The following is a 24,697-nucleotide window of genomic DNA, read 5'->3' on the forward strand; positions in this document are numbered from 1 at the left end:
AGAGATAGAGGAGAACATGCACAAGCAAGAGAGCAAGCTTGCCCAAATACCAGCCATGGACAAAGGACTGCAGAATTTTAAAAGGGATTTTACACTACTCAAGCTCACTCATATTATTCAAATTTTCATAATAGGTTTATTAAATATGTAATCCCCAAAAAAAAAGGCTAAAAGAAGAAAACATGCTTCCCACTGTTTTGTAAAGAAACAAAACTGTTTCAAAGCTGGACTACTATACAAGAAATTAGCAACTATACAGTCTACACATTGGATACACTATTCTTTAAACTTGAAAACACAACTTTTCAACTCTGAAGAGAAGTTAACACAAATGATACATAAAATAGTGGCTTTATCATTTCTAAACAGTAACAGGTGGCAAACCAACAGAGTGGTCAAGAATCCACTAGTAATCCTAAGAGTTGAGAGAAAGTTTTTTTTTTCCTAAGTAATAGGAGGTCAGCACCATGTTGAGTCTCATGATGTCTCAAGTTTGTTGGGGGTGGGGATTTTAAACAAAAAAAAAAGCCTTGTAGGTCCCCTGCTATGTGTGACAAGTAGTGTCAGCTCAGTTAGAGATTAAAAGCTGCTTTTTTATAAAGTTGTTTAGAAAGTCTTTCAGGGGGTTGGGGATTTAGCTCAGTGGTAGAGCGCTTGCCTAGCAAGTGCAAGGCCCTGGGTTCGGTCCCCAGCTCCGAAAAAAAGAAAAAAAAAAAAAAAAAAAGAAAAGAAAGTCTTTCAGGATACTCATATTCCTTCTAATATGGGCTCCACAGGAATTTTGGGTTAAAATCCTAGTTAGACAAGCTACTTCTTGGTGGAAGGTATTATTAGAAGGTGATTAAGTTTATTTTTAAGGAGAGGAGTGTACAGAGATTGCCCGAATCATGTGGGGACTTTCATCCACGGTTCGGCACTTAGATAGAGAAAAATTAGTCACTGACTACAAGTAGAATATTGTGATATTTACAAGTTACTAGGTTAAATAAAAATCTGAGGCTCCGGGTAGAGAGCTTGACAGATGGATATATTTTGGGCTACAGTCCTGGTTTGATAAGTTGCTTATTGATATTAGAATTGATAGAAGGCGTTTAATTTGTTTTATGAATTACCCCACCAAAGGCCATATGACTCGTTGATGCTGGCTAGTGAGGGTTTGTGGTTATTTTTGATATTTACAACAGGAATCTCAGATTCTCTTAACATGGGCTCCATGGGAATGTTGGGTTAATTTCCTGATATGACAGATTAGAAAAGCCTAACAGGCTCATTGTTTAACACTATTGTTTAGCTTACTTCCTTTTTTAAAATTGTCTAATCTTCATAATGGGTGTGACTTTGAGTTTAATGGTTATATTATTCCTCTGGGAGAGAGTGCAAGATACAAGCTTTTCTGGTTACAGACTAAGGAACACAGTATTTTGTGAGAAAGGTTTTGTCTTTGTATTTTTAAAAAGAGTGATTAGGCTCAGGACACTTTCCAGAGTCATATTGATCAGATTTGATAGAGGGAGACCACCTGAAAAACTAGATTCAAGAGAATCAAACAAAAAGATATCTCAATTCTAAACTTTTGTCTTGAAAACTATATTTTGCAGAATGTACCTACTTTGGATTCCTGATCTCAAGGACTTTCAGCTGGGTCCACTCAAGAGAGGCACATTAGGCTACAACATTGCTCCATTTTATCTACCCCCTAAACCTCCCAAAGATATCTCAATGCCCACATACAGCTTGAAGAAGTTATTGAAGAGTCATCGCCCTGATTCCCTGGACTTTTGAGGGGCTGAAAGCAGTTATTCTAAGGTTGGTTTTATGAGGAATTTACAATTGGTCATAATTTAACAGGGAGGAATTAGCTAGATTGAGTTGTACAGCCATAATCTCATTTGGTAACTAAGCTAAAATCTTATCTTTGCTTTGGTATAGAATTTATTTGTTAAAAAAAAAAAGTATTAAAGTACAAGGTTGAGAGCCAGTCCTTCTATTGATGCCATTACAAACTTCTGAGTTGATTACACATGTGAGTTAAGGGCCAAATAGCAAATTCATGGCTCTGAGTTTGTTAGAGTGCTTTCAAGATAATATAATAAGATAAGTTAACAGACAACAGTCCAGATTACCTTATATAGATAGATGGTTTTGAAAAATGTCAGAAATCCACAAAATATGAGATGTAAAGTTATTTATCTTTTGTTGAGCATATCTGCTCCTAACAGTTCCCCTTTGGTGGATTTAACAAAGAAACTGAGCATCTTTACCTCCAGCTGAGGTAAGACTTTGTGGCTAGGCAGCCACTGGGCAGAAACTGCCTATTTCATCTACAGAATAATACTATCCAAAAAGGGACTCTTTTGCAGAATAGCTGTAAACTGATAATCTCTACTGAGCCAGAATTATCAGCCCTTCAAGGTTTCTGCATTTCAAGAGTCTGTCAGTTGATTTTGGGCCAGAAAACTGAAGACTTGCACTCACATGTTGCTAACAGGGGACTATGCTATGGAGATTTGTCTCTATAACCTCTCAGTTCTGGAAGCCATGTTAGGCTTCCTATATTTATAGATATTTGGTCATTCTCAGATTTCTGAGAGAATTGAAGAATGATTATAGACTCATAGTCTATCAGGCTGTTTAACTTTGAAAATACATATTTTATTAGATAGTTATCACATAGTATACAAGCTAACCAGGATATAACAGATTTTAAGCCTTTCTTAAGCTGGAATGGATAACTAAATGTTCTTCTGTTTAACTGATAAAATGTTGGACTGGGTGTTAGGAATATTTTATGCCTTTGATTACAAAATGATAATAGTTGTGCTCAGCTTATATTTGAGAGAAAAAAATTTTAATTAGACAAAAAGGGTGAAATGTAGGATGATGTCATACAGGTGAAGGCAGGTACAAGATAGAACAAGGCCTATCATTGGATAAGAAGGAAGGATGGACGGGAGAAAAGTTTGAGGGAAGAGGAGGAGACTGGAACGGGAGAGGAGGGGGAAGCAGTGGAGAGAATATGGAAGCTGATGTTAAGATTCCTCTCTGCAGAGGCTCCCTCCAGGGCAGAGCCTAGATGCCACCTCCATGGAGGCCTTGCCTCCCGTCCTCTGCTCTTCCCTTCTGTGCTTCATACACTCATCTAGATCCTTTGATTTTAAGGTTTGGGAAAACCCCGTGGGAGAGAGACCTCACCGCCTGATCAGGTGGGCACTCCTGAGGCTGCAGAGCGGAGGAGACCACCAACACTGCCCACCCCTGCCCACATCCCTGGCCCAAGAGGCAACTGTATAAGGCCTCTGGGTTCCCGTAGGGGAGGGCCCAGGAGCGGCAGGATCCCTGCGCCTGAGACACCGCCGGAACCTGAAGGAAACAGACCGGATAAACAGTTCTCTGCACCCAAATCCCGTGGGAGGGAGAGCTAAACCTTCAGAGAGGCAGACACGCCTGGGAAACCAGAAGAGACTGCACTCTGTGCACATCCAGACGCCAGAGGAAAACACCAAACGCCATCTGGAACCCTGGTGCACGGAGGCTCCTGGAAAGAGCGGCGCAGATCTTCCCGGTTGCTGACGCCTCGGAGAGGACTTAGGCAGTACCCCACGAGCAAACTTGAGCCTTGGAACCACAGGTAGGACCAACTTTTCCCCTGCAAGAAACCTGCCTGGTGAACTCAAGACACAGGCCCACAGGAACAGCTGAAGACCTGTAGAGAGGAAAAACTACACGCCCGAAAGCAGAACACTCTGTCCCCATAACTGGCTGAAAGAAAACAGGAAAACAGGTCTACAGCACTCCTGACACACAGGCTTATAGGACAGTCTAGCCACGGTCAGAAATAGCAGAACAAAGTAACACTAGAGATAATCTGATGGCGAGAGGCAAGCGCAGGAACCCAAGCAACAGAAACCAATACTACATGGCATCATCGGAGCCCAATTCTCCCACCAAAGCAAACACGGAATATCCAAACACACCAGAAAAGCAAGATCTAGTTTCAAAATCATATTTGATCATGATGCTGGAGGACTTCAAGAAAGACATAAAGAACTCCCTTAGAGAACAAGTAGAAGCCTACAGAGAGGAATCGCAAAAATCCCTGAAAGAATTCCAGGAAAACACAATCAAACAGTTGAAGGAATTAAAAATGGAAATAGAAGCAATCAAGAAAGAACACATGGAAACAACCCTGGACATAGAAAATCAAAAGAAAAGACAAGGAGCTGTAGATACAAGCTTCACCAACAGAATACAAGAGATGGAAGAGAGAATCTCGGGAGCAGAAGATTCCATAGAAATCATTGACTCAACTGTCAAAGATAATGTAAAGCAGAAAAAGCTACTGGTCCAAAACATACAGGAAATCCAGGACTCAATGAGAAGATCAAACCTAAGGATAATAGGTATAGAAGAGAGTGAAGACTCCCAGCTCAAAGGACCAGTAAATATCTTCAACAAAATCATAGAAGAAAACTTCCCTAACCTAAAAAAAGAGATACCCATAGGCATACAAGAAGCCTACAGAACTCCAAATAGATTGGACCAGAAAAGAAACACCTCCCGTCACATAATTGTCAAAACACCAAACGCACAAAATAAAGAAAGAATATTAAAAGCAGTAAGGGAAAAAGGTCAAGTAACATATAAAGGCAGACCTATCAGAATCACACCAGACTTTTCGCCAGAAACTATGAAGGCCAGAAGATCCTGGACAGATGTCATACAGACCCTAAGAGAACACAAATGCCAGCCCAGGTTACTGTATCCTGCAAAACTCTCAATTAACACAGATGGAGAAACCAAGATATTCCATGAGAAAACCAAATTTACACAATATCTTTCTACAAATCCAGCACTACAAAGGATAATAAAGGGTAAAGCCCAACATAAGGAGGCAAGCTATACCCTAGAAGAAGCAAGAAACTAATCGTCTTGGCAACAAAACAAAGAGAATGAAAGCACACAAACATAACCTCACATCCAAATATGAATATAACAGGAAGCAATAATCACTATTCCTTAATATCTCTCAACATCAATGGCCTCAACTCCCCAATAAAAAGACATAGATTAACAAACTGGATACGCAATGAGGACCCTGCATTCTGCTGCCTACAGGAAACACACCTCAGAGACAAAGACAGACACTACCTCAGAGTGAAAGGCTGGAAAACAACTTTCCAAGCAAAGGGTCAGAAGAAGCAAGCTGGAGTAGCCATTCTAATATCAAATAAAATCAATTTTCAATTAAAAGTCATCAAAAAAGATAAGGAAGGACACTTCATATTCATCAAAGGAAAAATCCACCAAAATGAACTCTCAATCCTCATCTTCGATTGGTTTATATACAAGTGTGCAATTTCTAGGCTTGAAAGTAAAATGATGCTATCTGGTGCTGGATAGAGGAGCCTTATTTTTTATTATGGCAGCTTGCTATTTTTGTAACATGGTGATTTGGTTGAACACAATAAAGTACGGTAGCAACTGATCTCCCCCTCTTCCTGGATGAGTGAGGAGATGATTAAATGTTGATGTCAGCATCCATGAGCATATTCAGATGAGCTTCTGCTTCTGTTGAAAAGGATGCTGTGTTTGATTGTGGTCCGAAGCTTTGAAGCACTACTTGGCATCTCCTTCCTTGGAGGTCTCACTGTTTAAACATAACAGATTTGATAGCTTGTTGGTAAGGTGAGGTCCAGCTTGTCTCCACTAGGTCATCTTCATGTGAATCCGGTGGTTATACGGTTTTGTTCTAGGGATATTTCATTTTTTTAATAACGGTTTTAGCTGACATTCATGGAGAGAATGAATCTTTAGAACTGTGCCACTAGTGAAAGGAAATCCTGTCTAGAGTATGTTTCTTTACAAAGCTGTGTCACACCATCCTTTGGACCCTCTGCTGGAAAAGTAGAATCAAGTCTCAAATAATGCCTTTTAAATTGTATCCTCTAGTATTATAGATGTAGGACAGTACTGTATCATACCTCTGTGGATGTAAAATAGCTTGTACCTGCTTTATGATACGTAGTAGTGACCGTGTTTATCAGAGCTGTTTTTAATGATGTTGCTCAGAATGTTTTCTTTCCAGATGATGATTGAGAAGCTAATTTTAAAAAAAAAATGGTGCCAGGTACCACAAGAGTAACAGAACTGTGCTGTTTTCTCGGGTTTTGTTTTTTTACTTTTTTTTTTTTAATGGAGTGTGCTGGATGTCTCTACAGTTTTGTTCAGATGACTGCAGAACCTGGAAAAGCTGTTGCTGCTGTTGATGCATAACACACTGCTATTATTGGTCTTTTTATATAAATATAAATATATATATATAGATATATAATTTGAATTTTTTGAAACTTTACCTGTGCTGTCAACTCTCGAAAAAAGTATCCCCGTTTACTGTGTTGAGTTGGCACTGTACAGAAATTAACAGCCATATTGGTCTAGAAATGTTGAACTTAAGTTTTTTCCATTTGTACAGGGGTAACACACTGTATTAAATATGTAAGGTCTTATATACGTGGGTTTGATTACAAAAACTAATAAAGTATTCTCTAAATTAAAAAAAAAAGATTCCTCTCTGCACATGTACAGGTTGATATGAATATTCTTAAGGGATGGATGTGTATAGGGCTTTGTATGTCTAGGTGGGCAATTATATATTACCAATTGGTTGTATGTTAATAGTGTGGATGTATTTAATGTACATTGAGCATTTAACACATAAATCTGGGTGTTGGGTTCCAGTTTGCTGAGTAATGATTTCACTGGGTGTTGGGAGTGTAAACAGAGTTTGTGACAGGAAGCCGTGCTAGCCTATAGAATGCTTCAGACTAGCATGGTATGGGGCCAGGCTAGAACAGCCTGCTGAATGCTATGTGAGTCTCAGGTGTGGTAACAACCGCCAAGGGTATGGTGTGTGAAAGAGGTAACAGAGAAACAGCTAGAATGCACAGATCCTCGGGAATGGGAACTTGCAGGAACCAGGACACCAGTCATTTTCTATAATTTTACAGCAACAAATTCCCTGTCCAATATGTGCAGTGTACTTTAGGAATAGCACGTACCCTGCACAGGATGCTTGGTAATGATCTAATTTCTAAAAGGATATTTGCTATGTTTTGGAAAGGCTATGTATCTATAATTTAGTGGAAAGGATAGAAAACAGAATGGGCAGGGAGAGACTGCTTATGTCATATACAAGAGCTTGCACTGAGTGGAAATAAGCAAACACGGACACCTAAAGATGCAAAGAAGGTGATGAAATCTCCAACCACAACAAGCTTTCATTTACAAGACCTGGTAGCCCTAGACCATATGAGTCAACCTTTTATTCTGCCAGACAGACTATAAAGTGCTAATGAGATGGTCTAGGCTCAGAAATGACAGCTCTGGGAGTCTACCATAAGATCCTCTTCCTGTACCTAACCTCCTCTTGCCATCTGACTTTGACTCATCTTACTACAGGTGATGGGATCTTCAGCCTGGAGACAACAGTAAGAAGACTCAGGAGAGCATGGGATATAAGCAAGGCTTTGGAAAGGACTGGCTCTCAAACAGAAGAGCAAGCACTAACCATTAAGCTGCTCTCTAAAGAGGGTGGCAAGTGATTTCCCAGGGTGAACTAACATTTTCTCTGAAGAATCCCAGAGGCTTAGGCTACTGCAGCTGCTGAAAGCAGACTGTAGGGTTTTGAATGAGAAAGGCCATCATATTTGAATCCTTCATCCCTAGTGGGTGGGGCTGTTTTGGGAAAGAGTAGGTGTGGCCTTATTGGAGAAATTGTGTCACTGGGGATGGCTTTGAGATTTCAAAAGCCCAATCTGTCTGCCTCCAACTTACAGGCAAGTAAGCTCTCAGCTACTTCTCTAGCACTACGTTTGCTTGCCCCTGCCATGCCCCTGCCAGGATGGTCACGGACTCACCATCCAAAACTATAGGGAAGCCCCCAATTAAATGCTCTGATAAGTTTCTTTAGTCATGGTGTCTCTTCACAGCAATAGAATAGTACAAAACAGTACAACAGAATGTGCACAAAAGTGGACAGAAGAAAACACATGCCATGCTTTCAGTGGTTAACAAGCTGAGGGCCCAGGAACTTGTGTGCACCTGTCTTCTTTGGTAAGGCTGGTCTCAACCATAGCTAACCGTCTGAGAAAGACACAAGGCTCAGTGACACTAATTCATAATATGATTAATAGTAAACCAAAAAATCAAAGATCTCACAGATCTTTTTTATTAAGAAACACTCAAAATATAGAAAATGAGTTTAAAAATGGCAGAACACCTGCGGCGAGCCTCCCAGCAGGGTTTACTGTCTTTTGTCATCATTTATATAGCTGTGTCATTACTGGTCTGACCCGCAGACATTGTTCTGGGCTGTCTTTTTCAGCCACTGGCCAGTCTCCCTTTTCTGCATGTCTCCAGGTCTGCAGCGCTTTCTAATTGCCTGTCCTTTGCCTATTACCCAATTAGCAGTGCAGTCCACTGTGGGGGCCATAGCACATGGTCCAACATACTCTAGCTTTCCTGTTCCATGGGTCACAGGGTTCCTAGCCTGCATCCTCATCACTGGTCCCCAGCAGAGTAAGGAAGGACACAAACTGTGTCCCCTCTTCCTCCACAAGTATGTATGCCACAGCTTCTATACCACTCAGTTGTCCAACACTTCTTTCTCTCTTCTGTTTTGTCTCCAGCCACTGACCAGCTTTAGGACAAAGGATTTGATTCTTCATAAAGTAAACTGTGTTGGCTTGAATGAGATTTCTCACCATCGCCCCCATTTGTCAGGCATTTGAATATTAGGCTCCCCAGTTGGTGACCCTGCTTGGGGAAGCTTAGGAAGTATGCGCTTGCTGGAGAAAACTCATCACTGCTGGTAGCCTTCAAGGTTTCAAAAGCCATGTGTCATCCCAGTTCACACTCAGCTTCCAGCTCCAGTCCCATGCTACCCTTCCCTGCTGTGATGGGCATAACTTATCCCTCTGTAACTGTAAGCCCCAAATAAACCCTCTCTCTTTAAGTTGCCATGGCCATGGTGCTTCATCACAGCAATAGAAAAGTAACGAATCCATAAGATGGGGTTGGGGATTTAGCTCAGTGGTAGAGCGCTTGCCTAGGAAGCGCAAGGCCCTGGGTTCGGTCCCCAGCTCCGAAAAAAAGAACCAAAAAAAAGAAGAAGAAGAAGAAGAAAAGTAATGAATCCATAAGCAATAGAGCATTCACAGTGAGAGAGCCACCGTCTAGTAAGTTATTCAAGCAGGTCTACCTACCCAAACAGGAACCACAGCAATTCAGCTCCCTGTCCATTGGCCCCTGAGGTTCCTATCTTATCTTTCCCCACCTGGCCTTACTCCTTCTCCTTTTCCTGGAGCTCTGGTGCAATTCCAAGACAATTATGATTTGAAGCCTTTGCACTTACTATTCACTTTCCTTGGAATTCTATTCTCTAAATAATGACAAAGCCATTACATTCTCAACTCAGGCCTTCAACAAAACGTGTCAGAAAGCCTCTTCTGACCCCAACACAAGCATGAGCACAAGACTGGCATGCTCACACACACCCTTTCCAAGATCCATTTTTCTACTATCAATACGTAAAGTTACATTATAAACTTTTTGTTATTCATATATCATCTTTCCTGGTAGAATAAAAACCCTATGAGGGCTAGGCCTTGATTTGTGAATACGGGGCAAGTGGAATAACTTAAATAATTCTGTAAAATAACTTAAAAATCAATGGAGATTCTCTACTCTAGACATTAGACTTAACATGCTCAAACCTACTTCTTCAAATGACAGTGATTTCTTTCTCTCAAATTGGGTAAATAATCCTTAAATACCCACATTCATAAGTAGAATTTATAGAATATCAACTAAGAATTTCTCAGTGATTTGGAATAAAAGTTAGTGAACTTTATGGTAAAACAGGCATCAAACATGGACACTGCCAGTGCTGTCTTGAGCATGAATCTATGAGAATGCCTTCTAGAACTTTCTCAGAAATAAAGGAGCCAGAGTTAAGCTTCCATCTGTAGGAAGAGAACAAGTTACCAACCTGACTCTTCAAGACATCCACCCCCCACACCAGTGATTGACACAGGAATGGGGAATGACCCATGTAAAGCCAATCAGAGAGGTTTTCTCAGGCACTGGGGGTAGAGTCCTAGGGAGGGGCTGGACTCTGCTCATGACTCACTAGCTCTGGAACTATGTCAAGCTGGCAAAGCCAGAGATCATCTCTCCCGTGCCTGGGGAGATGGTCCGCAAACAAAACAAAAGCATAGAAAACAAAAACAAACCAGTCCAGAACAGTGAGTGAAAAGAACCATTTCGACAAAGGAGAGGTGAGACAAGAAAGAATGGATGTAGGCTGGTGAATGCTCTGGACACCATTTACATCCTGGCAAACACCATTCCTAAGGCCAAATGTGACCTTTCACTGTTTTGCTGGATACTCTGTCCCTTCCTTCAGCTGGCGCTGGTTTGTAGTTCTTGCGCACACGAGTGTTGGCTAGTATAAATGCTGACCACATCTTTTGGCTGAGAATTAAGAAAAAATGTAAAATCCTGTCAAGCTAAACAGAAACACATAAGTAGCAGTCATGTGACTGCTTAATGGCTATAGGGCTCCTTTGCCTGCTGATACAAAACATTTTGAAAGGCCAGACATGGTGCTGCACACCTTTAATCCCAGCACTTGAGAGGCAGAGGCAGGGGGACCTCTGTGAGATGGGAGCCTGCCTGGTACACAGAGAGTTCCAGGACAGCCAGATCCTCGAGACCCTGTCTCAAAAACAGTTCTGAAGTAGAAGCAATGGCTATACAGTACTACAGGAGTATTTAATGCCTCCAAACTGTTTACTTTAAATGATCATTTTTATGTGCCGTTCACTTCAATAAATAAAATAAAGATGCAAAAAATGTGGCAGCATGCTTCCTAATAGAATAACCTCTAAATATAGCAAGTTTAAAGGAGGAAATCAGGCCAAATGAAATATATATATTTTGAAGATCACTGATATATATTAAGCTATTTTTCAGAAAGACTATACTAAATTATAGTCTTACCAAATGTATATTAGAAATCTCATATGTATGTTATTGGCATGGGAGATAGCAATTTTGATAATTGGTAGGTAATTTGGCAACATATTTAAGTTTTTTTCTATTATTGGATATTTTCTTTATATTTCAAATGTTATCCCCTTTCCCAGTTTCCCCTCCAGAAATCCCCTATCCCATTCCCATCCCACCCCCTGCTTCTATGAGGGTGCTCTCCCACTCGCCCACCCACTCCCTCCCGCCTCCCTGCCCCGGCATTCCTCTACACTGAGGCTTCAAGCCTTCACAGGACCAAGGCCATCCTCTGCTACATATGCAGCTAGAGTCATCGGTCACTCCATATGTACTTTTTGGTTGGTGGTTTAGTTCTTGGGAGCTTTGGGGGGGTCTGTTTGGTTGATATTGTTCTTCCTATGGGGTTGCAAACCCCTTCAGCTCCTTCTGTCCTTTCTCTAACTCCTCCATGGGGGACCCTGTTCCCAGTCTAATAGTTGGCTGTGAACATCCGCATCCATATTTGTCTGGCTCTGACAGGCCCTCTCAGGAAACAACTATACCAGGCTCCTATCAACAGCACGTCTTGGCATCCACAATAGTGACTGGATTTGGTGACTGCATATGGGATGGATCCCCAGGTGGGAGAGTCTCTGAATGGACTTTCCTTCAGTCTCTGCTCCACACTTTGTCTCTGTATTTCCTCCTGTGAGTACTTTGTTCCTCCTTCTAAGAAGGACCAAAGCATCCACACTTTGGTCTCTTTACCAATCCTACATCCAATAGAGGGCTAATAGCCAATATATACAAAGAATTCAAGAAGTGAGACTCCAGAGAATCAAATAACCTGATTTAAAAAAAATAGGGTACAGAGCTAAATAAAGAATTCTCAACTGAGGAGTGCCGAATGGCCAAGAAGTACTTAAAGAAACGTTCAACATCCTTAGTCATCAGGGAAATACAAATCAAAACAAGCCCGAGATTCTATCTCACACCAGTCAGAATGACTAAGATCAAAAACTCAGGTGACAGCAGATGCTGGTGAGGATGTGGAGGAAGAGGAACACTCCTCCATTGTTGGTGGGATTGCAAGCTGATACAATCACCCTGGAAATCAATCTGGCGGTTCCTCAGAAAATTGGACATATTACTACCTGAGGACCCAGCTATACCACTCCTGAGCATATACCCAAAAGATGCTCCAACATATAACAAAGACAAGTGCTCCACTATGTTCATAGCAGCCTTATTTAAAATAGCCAGAAGCTGGAAACAACCTAGATGTCCTTCAACAGAGGAATAGATACAGAAAACGTGGTACATCTATACAGCTATTAAAAACAATGACTACATGAAATTCTTATGCAAATGATGGAACTACAAAACATCACCCTGAGTGAGGTAACCCAATCACAAAAGAACACACATGGTAGGCACTCACTGATAAGTGGATATTAGCCCAAAAGCTCAAAATACCCAAAAAACAATTTACAGACCACATGAAGCTTAAGAAGAAGGAAGAGCAAAGTGTGGATGCATATTAGTAAAGTATGACATTTTAAAATGCTATTGCTCTCATCTCTCTGGTTGTATCATATATACATAATTTTTCTTGTTAATGTATAACAGTTTTATGAACTTAAGATGTAACTAATTCAATTTAATATTTTTCCACTTCCTTATTTACTTTTCATTTCAACTGAAGGAGATCTGTTTGTGTACGTGCTTATTTTAAGAGCACCAGAAAGAGATGGGAATATCCTTTCCAAAATAAATATTTGCAATGCTATACATAAAGGCACATGCTGAGGAAGATATGGAGACATCCTGCCTGCCTCTGCTTCAGAGTTCAGAGTTCTGTGTCAGCTCTAGTATATCAGGCACAACTGGTTCAAACACACCCTTATCTTATCAGACACAGTCCATAGAAAACAGAGGTTTATGTCACAAATATGAGCAGACAAATAAACTAACTTAATCCCTGAACATTTGTTCTTCAGGTCTTCTCTATTCTGTGTAGGTTGAAAATACTATTAAGTATTCAATTATTTCATTGTTTAAAAAGGGGGGGGGAGCTTTTTTTCCTCTCCAACTAGAAAAGGAAATAGTCAGTTTGGGTTTTTTACATTTAAAATCTGACAAAATTTCTGTTTTGTTTCCAGAAGCATCATCCAAGCCATTCCTTACTCCTCCTCCTCACAGTTTACCCACAGGGATAATTGTCCCCTTTGCCCAACATTTCTCCCTTACATCTGTTCTCCTTAGGCACCAAGTCCTGGTCTGATCATCAATGTACCCACACAAGGGGGAGTTAACTCATGGCCTTAAATAATGTGCGCTGGTGTCTTCCCACTAGTAAGACCATCCTTAGGACAGGAAGACCCTCAGTTGTCTTAAAATATCCATATGGGTAGCTAGATCTCTTCCAACTCAAATCTATATAATATGTCTATATAACGGTTTTATATAATAAATTCTATATAATAAATCTATATAATAATTCTAAAATTTGTTTGTTTAAACTCACTTATCCAGACTTACAGCGCAAACCTTGGCATCTCGAATGCTCCGCACATTGCCTGGCACAGAGTCAGGATGGACATTCAGCTGCTAAATGAATAGGGGCTCTAGAGCCATGTGTATTAGGGGCAGACACTTGTGCTTACAGAGCTTTGGGCCGAGTTCTTATCCTCTCCCTATCTTATCTATAGAATGTCTCAATTTCATTTGGGAGCATAAGATGAGTTAATATGTGTGAAGGAATCGCACTGCAGGGAACAGTGTACCAAATGAATATTCTTTTTATATTTTTTAATGTTTTAAATTTATTTTTGTTATGTTTAATTATTGAAGGGGTGTAATCATGACTGCAGTGCCCATGGAGGCCAGGGGTATTGCCTGTATCTGGAATTACAGGAGGTTGGGAGCTATCTACCATGTGTCCTGGGAACTGACCTCTGGGCCTCTACAAAAGTAATACAAGCTCCTAACTGCTAAACCGTCTCTCCAGCCCAAGCACTATTGTTCTAAGTAGAGAAGTGTGTTACTAAGAGGCATCGGGATGAGCCAGAAGCTGCCATGTTTGCCCTAAGTTTCATTTCGTGGGGAAGATGAGGCAGAACACAAAGAGCGTGAACAGAAAGAAAATGACAAGTGGCAATGAGAGGTAAAAATGCTCTGGTGGCCTGCGTCTCTAGAAAGAAGCCAGGTCTGTTACTCAGCTGTGAGAAGCCTGAGAGAAGTTCAGCTCTGGAAGAAACTGATGGATGCAGAGGGCTGCCAGTCAATCACACTGTGTGCAGCAGGAACAAGAACCCTACATTCTCAGCACTCCTACGGCGGGGCATAAGTATTGTCACTTTGCGTGTCCTTGGCAGAACAGTCTCTGATCAATGCATATGCAGAGCAGAAATCTTAAAAAAAAAAAAAAAAATCCAACAGAAGACACAATCAGTGAGCTCCTGGATTCTATCAAAGAAGTTTTTTCTTTTAACTAAATCACAACTCGAATAGCAAAATCAACGTCCATATTTACTGTTGGAGACTACAAGGGCTTTAGGTGGCATTCAATGTCTTCCAGATGGAAACAGTGTCAAGGACACAAAGGGTCACAGTATCTCCATAAGGCGAATACTTTAAGATGCAATTTCTGAGTTTCATCTAACACTCAATCGCCAGGTTCTGATAATACATTCTGAATCCTCTCACCTGGGACACGACTGGAACTGACAGATCCGGGAGGCTGGCAGGAGGGAGGATAGCCTGAACTGCAGACTACCTACGATACAGTCACACGCCGGCACTTCACAAGCTTCTTTCAAGATGAGAAAGAGCCCCTGGCTTGAGGTGTCACTCTGATTGGTTGAGGAAGATGAGAAAAGGCTTTGGACAGGGACAACGTGCTACCTGAACAGATGCCTTGGAGTTACAGCTTACATGAGGTTAAGTCACACAAACCCTCACATACCGCAGTCCCAGCCTGCCTGATCACCTCCTACAATGCGGTCCCACCTCACACCCACCCCAGAGCACGTGAACACAGAGTGGCAGAGCTGGCAATCTGCTCTACTAAACTAAGCTCATGTTACACAGCTCTCCCCGCTTCTGGCTGAATGCCTTTTTACTCTGAAAAAGAACAGAAGCAAGCCCTACATGTTGCCAAATTTCTTTATTTTAAGAGGATACGTGGCACAGAAGACAGAGTATGACATTCCAAGTTCCTATCACCACACCAGCAAGAAAGCTGGCTCAAGCAGATGTCACCACTGACCTCCAGAGAAGAGAGTACCTCATGAGAGCTCTGTCCACATCTCTGTCATCCAGCACTAACTACATTTTTGCTCCCTTTAACACTCCTCCAATGAAGAGGCATCCTCCCATCAAGCCCCTTTTCCTGCCCACCTCCACTCTGGGGTGCCCCATCTCTGAAGGCTACCCCTCTGAATACTGGGTTCACTTTAAGGTATGTGTTTTCCATACAGAGGGAAGTCTAAGACCAGGTACCTCCCCAGAGCTTTCACTGCAAATGGACAAAGACTGTTTTTCTCTTGGTTTCAAATGTTAGGAGAGGGTGAGACTCCCAGACCTTTCCATAAGAAAAGACATCCATCTTTTCTGCTTCAAACATTCCAATGGGTTCTCACTGTCTGCCAATACCCAGTACAAAAGCTACTGTATGCTTAACACCTTGGTGCCCTGCAGAATTGTCTCTGTAAAGTTTTGTTCTCCGCCAATGTCTTATCCACTCCTCATGCACCAGACAACGTCCTTTATTATTCATATCCCAACTCAGCCCTGACCTTCCTCTGTAAGCACTCCCAACATCTCCAGGGCTTGTTGGAGTTCCTCCCTGAATGGTGATCACCTCCATAGCTCTTTCCCATTCCACTGTATGGCTCTAAACACTGTGCAGAAATTTCATCATTTAAGCATCTGCTTTTCCTACTGAATCCTAAGCCTTGATTTTATACCATACTATCTGAATACATAGCAGACATATACACAATTGCACACTATCTTCATACACTAAATAAAACAAAACAAAGCTCTCAATTTGAATTTTTTTTCTTTTTTTTCGGAGCTGGGGACCAAACCCAAGGCCTTGCGCTTGGTAGGCAAGCGCTCTACCACTGAGCTAAATCCCCAACCCTCAATTTGAATTTTTAAAATCTCAAGGATAAGACAACTTGATAAGTAACTGATTACTACATTTACATATTAATTGTCCTTAATTTAGTAGTATAGTAACTTTGTTCTTTTTAAAAATTTTCAAGGTTTAAATGGAATCAATTGCTACTTTGAAAACCAACTTTAACACACACACACACACACACACACACACACACACACACACACACACACACAGTTTGCTATAGTTATATCTATTTTACTCAGTTTGGAGACCAAAGATCAGTATTATAAACAACTTGAAGAAGTACTTAGGCTTGCCCAGGAGTAGAATGCTTAACGACAAAATAGATATCCAAATTATAAATATTTATAGGAAAGTGTTTTGTGCCCACGAATAATCTCTTTTCTCAGAACAGGCATTGGAAGGCAATCCTTCTCAGGTGTCACACACAGAGCCTTGCAGCTCAGAAAGTGGCCCTGGGCTCACCTTTCTCAAGTCTAGACAGCCTGGATCCTAGAAACAGGGATGGTACAAGTGCACGAAGTTCATTTTAAATTCCAGGCGCTACAGATACACTGTATTAGTGATTGATGAGAAACAAGCAAAGAGAACATTACAGCGAAGTCATTTTGCATTAACTTGGAAATCAAAAAATGTCTGCAAGGACCTGAAATTACAGTTCCCAGGCTTTTCAAGTTAAAGACTTACTGTCTGTGCAAATACCTCACTACCTGCCAGGCCTAAACACAGAACCCAATGAACTGAATCAGAAAGCACAAAAGGAGCCTCTTTAAAAAAAAAAAAAAAAAAAATCTGCAATGCCAAAGTCAAATAAGATCTTCCAGATCCCCAGGAACAGACCAGAATGAGAGCTACAAACATCACAGAAATTTTGCAAGGCAGGCAAAACCTAGTAGGTTTTATTTATGTATTAACATTCACTCTGGTGGGTAAATATCTATTCTGATATGTAAACATCCTTTTGAATCAGATAACTAGCAGAAGCACAACATTAGCTTTTTTTTTTCTTTCCACTTTTATTTTGAGTACATTTCACTAAATTACTGAAGCTGGCCTAGAACTCAGTTTGTGGCCTAACGGGCCTTGAACTTTCAACCTCCAGAGTAATGTGAATTAAAGGCTTCTATCACTAGGCTGGCCAGCATTATGCATATGAATATCAGCTTGAGTTAGTAGACAAATGGTTAACCCCAGTTTCTCTGCTGTAGGCTGAAGTGGGAGCACTACCTTTATCATAGTTGTGAGGATAGTTGATGAGTTCATTATAATGAAGAATCATATCACGGTTTTCTATCCTCTCATTAAGTTCCCAACCCCACATACCACAATCTCATCCCAGACATTCCACTTGGACCTTCCTTTTCTCACACTTAATCTGTAGTACATCAAACTCATCATTAGCTAGGAACCCTTGCACCTCCCTACTCCAATTATAATACTCCCATGATCCCAAATGTCCGTCACCAATCATCAAACTGTAAAAAGGGGTGTGTTGCTAGTCAGACTAAATGTTTATTCTAAGAAAAAAACACCAGATGGTTTGAGAGGTATTGCTGCTATCAGAAGAGGAAAGGAGGGTAAGGAAAGGGAATAGGAAATGAGGGGAGGGTAAGGGAGGGAACAGGAGAGGAGGGGATGAGAGGAGGGAAGGGAAGGAGAGGGACAAGAGGGAAGGGGGAGGGAGAAAAAAAAGAAAAAGCTGAGCATGGTGCCACATACATCTGGAATCCCAGAAGTCATCAGGTAAAGAAAAGGAAGATGGAGAGTTTGAGGCCAGCCTAGGCTACTGGATTATAGTACATAGTGTTCACAAATGTTTGAAACTAAACATGAGGGGGGCAAAACATGAAGGATAACTATATAACTATATAAAAATAACCACACATAGGGGTGTGTGTGTGTGTGTGTGTGTGTGTGTGTGTGTGTGTGTGTGTGTTTGTGTGTGTAACTAGGGAGAAGGCTCAGTGGGTAAGAGCACTTGCTGCATACTCAAGGATGCAGGACTCCAGGTCAAAATCCCAGTTGCACACGTGCCTGCAACCCATGCTAGTGGCTGTGGAGAGTGTGGAGACAGAGGACCCCTGGAGCTTTCTGGCCACCAGACTTGCTCCAGGTTTACCGAGAAACCCCGTCTTAAGCTGAATAGAAGAAGGCAGAGAGTGACAGAGCAGGGCACTGATGTCCTCTTCTGATCTCTGTGTACATGCACAAACATAGGAGTGTGCAGAGACTACACAGTAACTCATACACGCACAAGAGAAATAAGAATAAGTAAAAGGTACCATCTGAAATTGTGAGTGAACTCGCCCCTATTAAGAGCAAGAAGAGGGGTTGGGGATTTAGCTCAGTGGTAGAGCGCTTGCCTAGCAACCGCAAGGCCCTGGGTACGGTCCCCAGCTCCGAAAAAAAGAAAGAAAAAAAAAAAAAAAGCAAGAAGAGATAGAATGCCATACTTTGCTTTATCAATATACAGAACATTTGTAAGAAAATGTTTTCTTACATATCTGAGGCCCAAGGGCCGACCTCTTAATAATCTTGAATGTCACAGCCTCCAATCCCAAATTAATTCCCATTAATCAACCTTTAGACAACATTGGAAATGCCCACTGTACTTGAAGTAGCACAATTTCTTGCTGCTCTTATCTTTCATCCTGGCCTTCCTCTTCCAACAATCCATTGTTTGCCTGTCCCCCTTGACATAACTCTTCCAAGGAACCTTTGCCTCTGTCTCTCCCTTCCTGATCCATTACTTTGGTATTCCTAGGAGATAGACAGTTCTCAAGTCTCCTTTATTAGCCTGCTAAAAAGTCATCACACGAGGTTGGAGATTTAGCTCAGCGGTAGAGCGCTTGCCTAGCAAGCGCAAGGCCCTGGGTTCGGTCCCCAGCTCCGGGGGGGAAAAAAAAAAAAGAAAGAAAAGAAAAAAGAAAAGTCACCACACAAACTCCCCCTAAGGATAGGCATGAGCTTCCAACTCAAGCAAGCTGAGCCCTTTCTGATCTGGGCCATCAAGTTTGCCTCAGAGTCTTCCTGTCAGGATATCTCGAACCCTGAGCTACACCTGGCTCTACCCAGGCATCCTGTGTGTCCAGGGCTCTAACGCCCAATGGACACAGGTGAGAGTCACCCTCCTGCACACTGCCACATGGATATCTACTAACAACTCTTCCACCTTCGCTGGCTAGAACTGCCCTACCCTATCCCTCTGCTTTCCCAAATTCAAGCCCTACTACCAGTAGTCACCAGCCATAGCTTGGTACTGTGCATGTGAAATGTAGCTAGCAAGGACAAATATGTGCTCTGACTGTATAATAGACAAAGTACTATAAATTACTTGTTAGCTTTAACTAGTACCTGCTGATACATTAGGATATGAGTTAGAGAGATGGCTCAGTGGTTAAGAGCACTGACTGCTCTTCCAGAGGTCCTGAGTTCAATTCTCAACAACCACATGGTGGTTCACAACCCTCAGTAATGAGATCCGATGCCCTCTTCTTGTGTGTCTGAAGAGAGCAACAGTGTGCTCACATACATATAAACTAACAAATAAACATTAGGTTAAATAAAAATATCTTTAAATTAATTTCACTTGCTTCTTTTATATCATAAATGTACAGTCTAGAAATTTTTAAATTATACAGATGTCTTATATTTTTTTTATATGTCTTTTGAAATAGGATCTTGTAGACATGACTGACAAAGAACTTTCTACGCAACCCAGACTGATCTCAAATTAACAACAATGCCCCTGCCTTAACCTCCCAAAGGCTGGATTACTTGTTTGCTGGAGCAATACAGTAATACGCAGGAGTTGTTGGGGAGGGGAGTATTTAGTTTTTTCAGTTACTTTCCTGATGATAATTTAAACAGCATAAGGAAAACTGAAGTATCTCCTTGTTCTTCCCAATGATGCATACAAACTATCTAAAATGCAGCCCTGTGAGAGCCAACTTTAAAAATATAGTCAGGACAAGCTATCTAAGTAGCACTGAATTGGAGTCATTATCATAATCCTAAGATATAGTCTACTCTCCATAGTTAACCATTTCTCCACAAGTTGTCTGAAGTACAATTCCTTTCAAAAAGAGAATAAGGCCATATCATTATATAAAATAAAAAAGAAGGGTAGGGAAAATACCTCTTAAAATATGTGTCCTATTAATGGTAGTAAAAAAAGCAATAAGAAGAATCTGGTAAATGCCTGCTCCAAGCTGACGTCATTACATAATATACTCTCACTGTACCATATCCATTTACCAGAGTAACAAAGCTGAGGTTCAAGGGCAGACTAGGTACTGTCCCAAGTTGTGAAGCTTCAAGTGGCAGTGACAAGCTGCAAACTCTGTCCAGTAGCATCATCCTTATATGTAAAAAAATACCGGCCCTATTTCACTCAAGTGAAAAGCAAGAGTTGAAACACATACATAGCATGCAATGCTAATTAAATTCATTCCCTTCAGTTGCCATCATATTGATTTAAGTGTTCGATAACACTTCGTCTTCTTTAAAGGTAATAACCAGATAAAAATTTGATGCTATAGGAATTAATACTTTAATGCACTAGTTTTCTTTAAAGTCTTCAAACTACAGTTGTAAAGCAAAAGTTTATACCAAAGATTATGGCAAGAACTCCTCAAAATTTTTTAACTTAATTTAATTTTTTTTAACTTATCCGTGGCACCTCCTACTCACTGTCCCCCTCTCGATCATCCCCTACCACTATCCTTCCCCCATGCCCTCTCCCCTTCTCTTCTGAGCAGGTGGGAGCCCCTCTGGGTATGCCCCCAACCCTGGCACTTCAAGTCTCTCCAAGGCTAGGAACTTCCTCTCCCACTGAGGCCAGGTAAGGCAGCCCAGCTAGAAGAACATAGCCCACGTACAGGGATAGTCCCCATTCCAGAGTTGTTCAGGACTCACATGAAGACCAAGCTGCACATCTGCTACATATGAGTGGGGAGGCCTAGGTCCAGCCCATATATGTAGAATTCCTCAAATTTTATTTAAAAAAAAATAGAACCCCTAAAGTTAAAGATCACATTAGGATATAAAGGAAACTTGGCCATCATCAACAACAAAAGTATTACTAATAAAATATGGAAGAACTCTACACCATAAACTATTTTAAACAGATCTTATCTTTGACTGATAATAAAGGGTTTTTTTTTTTTTTTTTTTTTTTTACATATAAAGATGACTCAGGTTGCAGACATGGCTCGGGAGGTTAAGAGCACCTGCTGCTCTTGTACAGAATTTGGTTCCCAGTAGTCAGTCCCTCAGAGCAATTCACCATCACCTTTAATTCCAGCCCCAGGGGATCTGTCTACTGGCCTCTATGGTTACTGTACTCACTAGCACAAAGCCCACCACACACACACACTTTCAAAAAAATAAAATAAAGAGATGCCATTGGCCGGGTTCACAGCCTATCCCTGCCACTTGCAACTGTAAGGAGACACACACCTTGGGGGAAAATCTAGGGATACTCAGACCTGAAAGTATCCATTTTCTCTGGATGGTAACAAAGACAGTGTATCTCTAAGAAACTACTCTGATCTAGGTTTTCTGTCTTTATAAAATGTAACCAACTCAATCTTGGCCTTCTTGGTCAGAACAAAGGTTTAAATTCTTCAGCACAGAAAAAGTTCCAAAGTATCAAATGCCTTAAAACACTGTTCAGTTCCCCTTTATCAAGAACGCCCCTGCAGCAGGAACTAATCAGATACTAAGGACCCAACACAAAGCACTTGTGTACCTGGGCTTTTCACTACAGGAAGGAGAAAGTTCAATTTAACCAAGAACACCTCACTTTGCTTTCAGAAGTCCAGAAACTAACCCTTCTAACAGTAACTGATTTACAATCATTATAAACTGAACATATTAAGTGTACTATCTGGGAATCTGAGATAGTAACTTAAGTTGTCAAAATCTGGTGGGTTGAGGGGAACGAGAGTAGTTTTTGTGGCAGTAATCATGGTTTTGAGTTTTACTTTTGGTTGGTTCATTGGTTGGCTGGTTGACTGGCCTATCACACACTCAGAGATAGTTTACACAATATAAATAGAAATAATTAGCAACTTTTAATCTCATTAACAGGAATGCTTTAAATCTTCACCTATAAAATGAATTGTGTGCCCTGTTTTCTCAAGTGACAGATGGTCTGAAATTTTAAAAACACTTTTTTAATTTTTATTATTATTTCAATAGTAAATGTATGTAGAAGAAATGTGTCTTTTCCTTGGTCTCCAAATACAGATAAGTCTTGTGCACAGACAAGTAAAGGGGTTTCTACCTTGAACAAATGTTCAGACAGACAGAAGATAGGACTAGAACTGTGTAAGATACAGCCTCGCCAAGCTACACAGCAACCGCAGTAAATAACCTTGTGAACACTTCACACCCACAGGGGAGAGCTCTCAAATCATCATAGGTCAATTCCAGGCCCACCTGGGCTCTGCAGAACCTCCACCCTGCAGGCCATAAAAAAGGAAGGCAAGAGGGAGTAAATGGTTGTCATTCTGGTTATAAGGGAGAAGCAGCCTCCCTGAACCAAAGAAAGCCTAGCTTCCTCAAAGCAGAACCCCACTTCAAACCACAGACCCCAGGAACCTCTATCAGCCAGACCCTTCCACTCTCTCCCCCACTCCACCCCCCAAAAAATGTAAATTTAAAAGAGAGAAGGGCAGGGGAAAAGAAATGACATCTAATTGGTCCTGGAATCAGCTGAAAGCAGTCTTATCTAAAGTCTTATGCTCAAGCATAGAAACATTTTAAAAGAAGAGTGAGTTCAACGAAGACTGTGATGGGACCACATAAGGTCTTGGTCTAACCCAAGTTGTCAAGAATTTACATTTTTAAAATGGGAGAGTGAGGTAGCAGAGGTAGGTAGGTAGAGGGGTGTGTGTGTGTGTGTGTGTGTGTGTGTGTGTGTGTGTGTGTGTGTTCTCGCCTCTCGCAGAGGTAGGGGTGTGTGTGTGTTCTCGCCTCTCGCAGAGGTAGGGGTGTGTGTGTGTGTGTGTGTGTGTGTGTGTGTGTGTGTGTACGTACGTTTTCTCGCCTCTCGCCCGCGCCACTTGTGCTTGGTTTATTTCCTGGAGAGGACAGCGAATAGTCACCTCTGTGCCTGGCCTCGAGGTTACCCGAGGCTAGGCGCCCAAATGAGAATCTTGGCTAAGTTTACACTTGGGACAACAGAGCAGCGCCCAGGGCCAACGTACTGCCTTCAGGAACAATGCCTCAAGGGTCCCGATCTGGGCTAGCAGAGGTCGGGTGCACACCATCCCCAGCTCCCTACATCACTCGGACCTGAGACCCCATCAGGCCCACCCGGCGAGAGGAACCCGGCCCCCTGGCAGGTGGCCCTGACCCTTAGCCCACGCCCCACGCCTCACCCAGCAGCGCCCGCAGGTGCTTCAGGCGGGTCAGCACGTCCTTCTTGGGGTCCAGCACCTTCTGCGTGGACTTTTTCACATCTCCGTGGCTCCTTCGGGAGAACATCCCGCCGCGGTAAGCCTGGGCCCCGCCGGCGGGGCAGGAGGCGCCTGCGCCGCACAAGTCACTGCATAGGGTCGCGACGGGCGCGTGTCGCTCCGGCCACTAGCCGCCCCCCTCCTAGCTGCCGCGCCGCCTCAGCTTAAGCGGTGGCTCCAGGAAGGAGGGGCGGGCCGAACGGTCAGGGGCGGGGCAGGAAGGCGGTGTCGACCCGAAACCCTTGGCCCCGCCCCACTTGTGCCTCTGGTCCGCCCTCCGGACGGACGCACGCGCACAACCCGGACTGTTCACGCGCTAGGCGGCTGAGACCTCGCGGGGACGCGCGGCCAGCTTCGCGTCTGCGCAGTGACCTCCAATCTGATTGCTGCGTTTTCCATACGTCAAGGAAAGCGAGGTCCCTCCCTATGTGGTCCGCAAGTGCTCCCGGGAACTGTAGTCCCCAGAAGAGGAAGAGGCGCGACCTGCTTTCCAGTCCTAGAGGTGCTAGCTAGATACTGCCCTTGAAACTCGCCTGTGCACCCCGCTCTCTCCTCTTCTCTCTCCCTCCCTCCATACACACTCTCCTCTCCCTCTTCCTCTCTCCCTCTCCCCTCCCCTCCTCTCTCTCTGTCTCTCTCTCTCTCTCTCTGAAACACACAAAGTAAGAAAAATTGTAGGTCTTTTAAAACTTGAACTAGTTCATTTCTAGATTTTTTTTACTTCTGGATTCACAGTAAGGAGCAAGACAAAGCACTTGTGTCCATGTCATCTGAGCCCTAATTTCTAATTTCACACTGAAATAAATGTCTTTGGCAGCCGAGAAGAGTGGGCCTGTTCTCTAGTGAGGTCCAGTCAGTCCCCAAGGCACCTGGAACCCAATCTCAAGTGCAGAGGTCAGTCTTGCCTCTTGCTTTGTGGAAAGAGCTTCTGCGTTATGCAATGCCTCTTAGCAATCCAATAGCAGGACCAGAAATAGAACCTGAGGGACCTGACTCTGGGGCTGATGTGCTTTTTAAAGCCAGACGCCAG

At 42.3% G+C, this 24,697-nt stretch overlaps 1 protein-coding gene and 1 long non-coding RNA gene across 8 annotated transcripts in view; one reads left to right on the top strand and one right to left on the bottom strand.

Moving 5' to 3' along the window:
* The window catches only part of Ralgapa2 (Ral GTPase activating protein catalytic subunit alpha 2), a 282,313-nt gene extending 258,461 nt beyond the window's left edge, over nt 1-23,852 (bottom strand). For 6 of the 7 annotated variants that reach the window (XM_087651017.1, XM_087651019.1, XM_087651020.1 and 3 more), the window contains exon 1: nt 23,590-23,833. In XM_087651017.1, the coding sequence (XP_087507143.1) occupies nt 23,590-23,695 (106 nt within the window). In that variant the 5' untranslated portion in view covers nt 23,696-23,833. 7 annotated transcript variants of the gene reach the window in all.
* LOC147995727 (uncharacterized) lies at nt 21,382-23,807 on the top strand. Its single transcript, XR_015684653.1, has 2 exons — nt 21,382-23,095; nt 23,198-23,807. It is a non-coding gene; the product is annotated as an uncharacterized LOC147995727 (long non-coding RNA).
* Nucleotides 23,853-24,697: the final 845 nt, after the last annotated feature.

The sequence above is a fragment of the Rattus norvegicus genome, chromosome 3 (assembly GCF_021556685.1).
Source record: "Rattus norvegicus strain SHRSP/BbbUtx chromosome 3, alternate assembly SHRSP_T2T, whole genome shotgun sequence".
In the NCBI taxonomy this organism is placed as follows: Eukaryota; Metazoa; Chordata; class Mammalia; order Rodentia; family Muridae; genus Rattus; species Rattus norvegicus.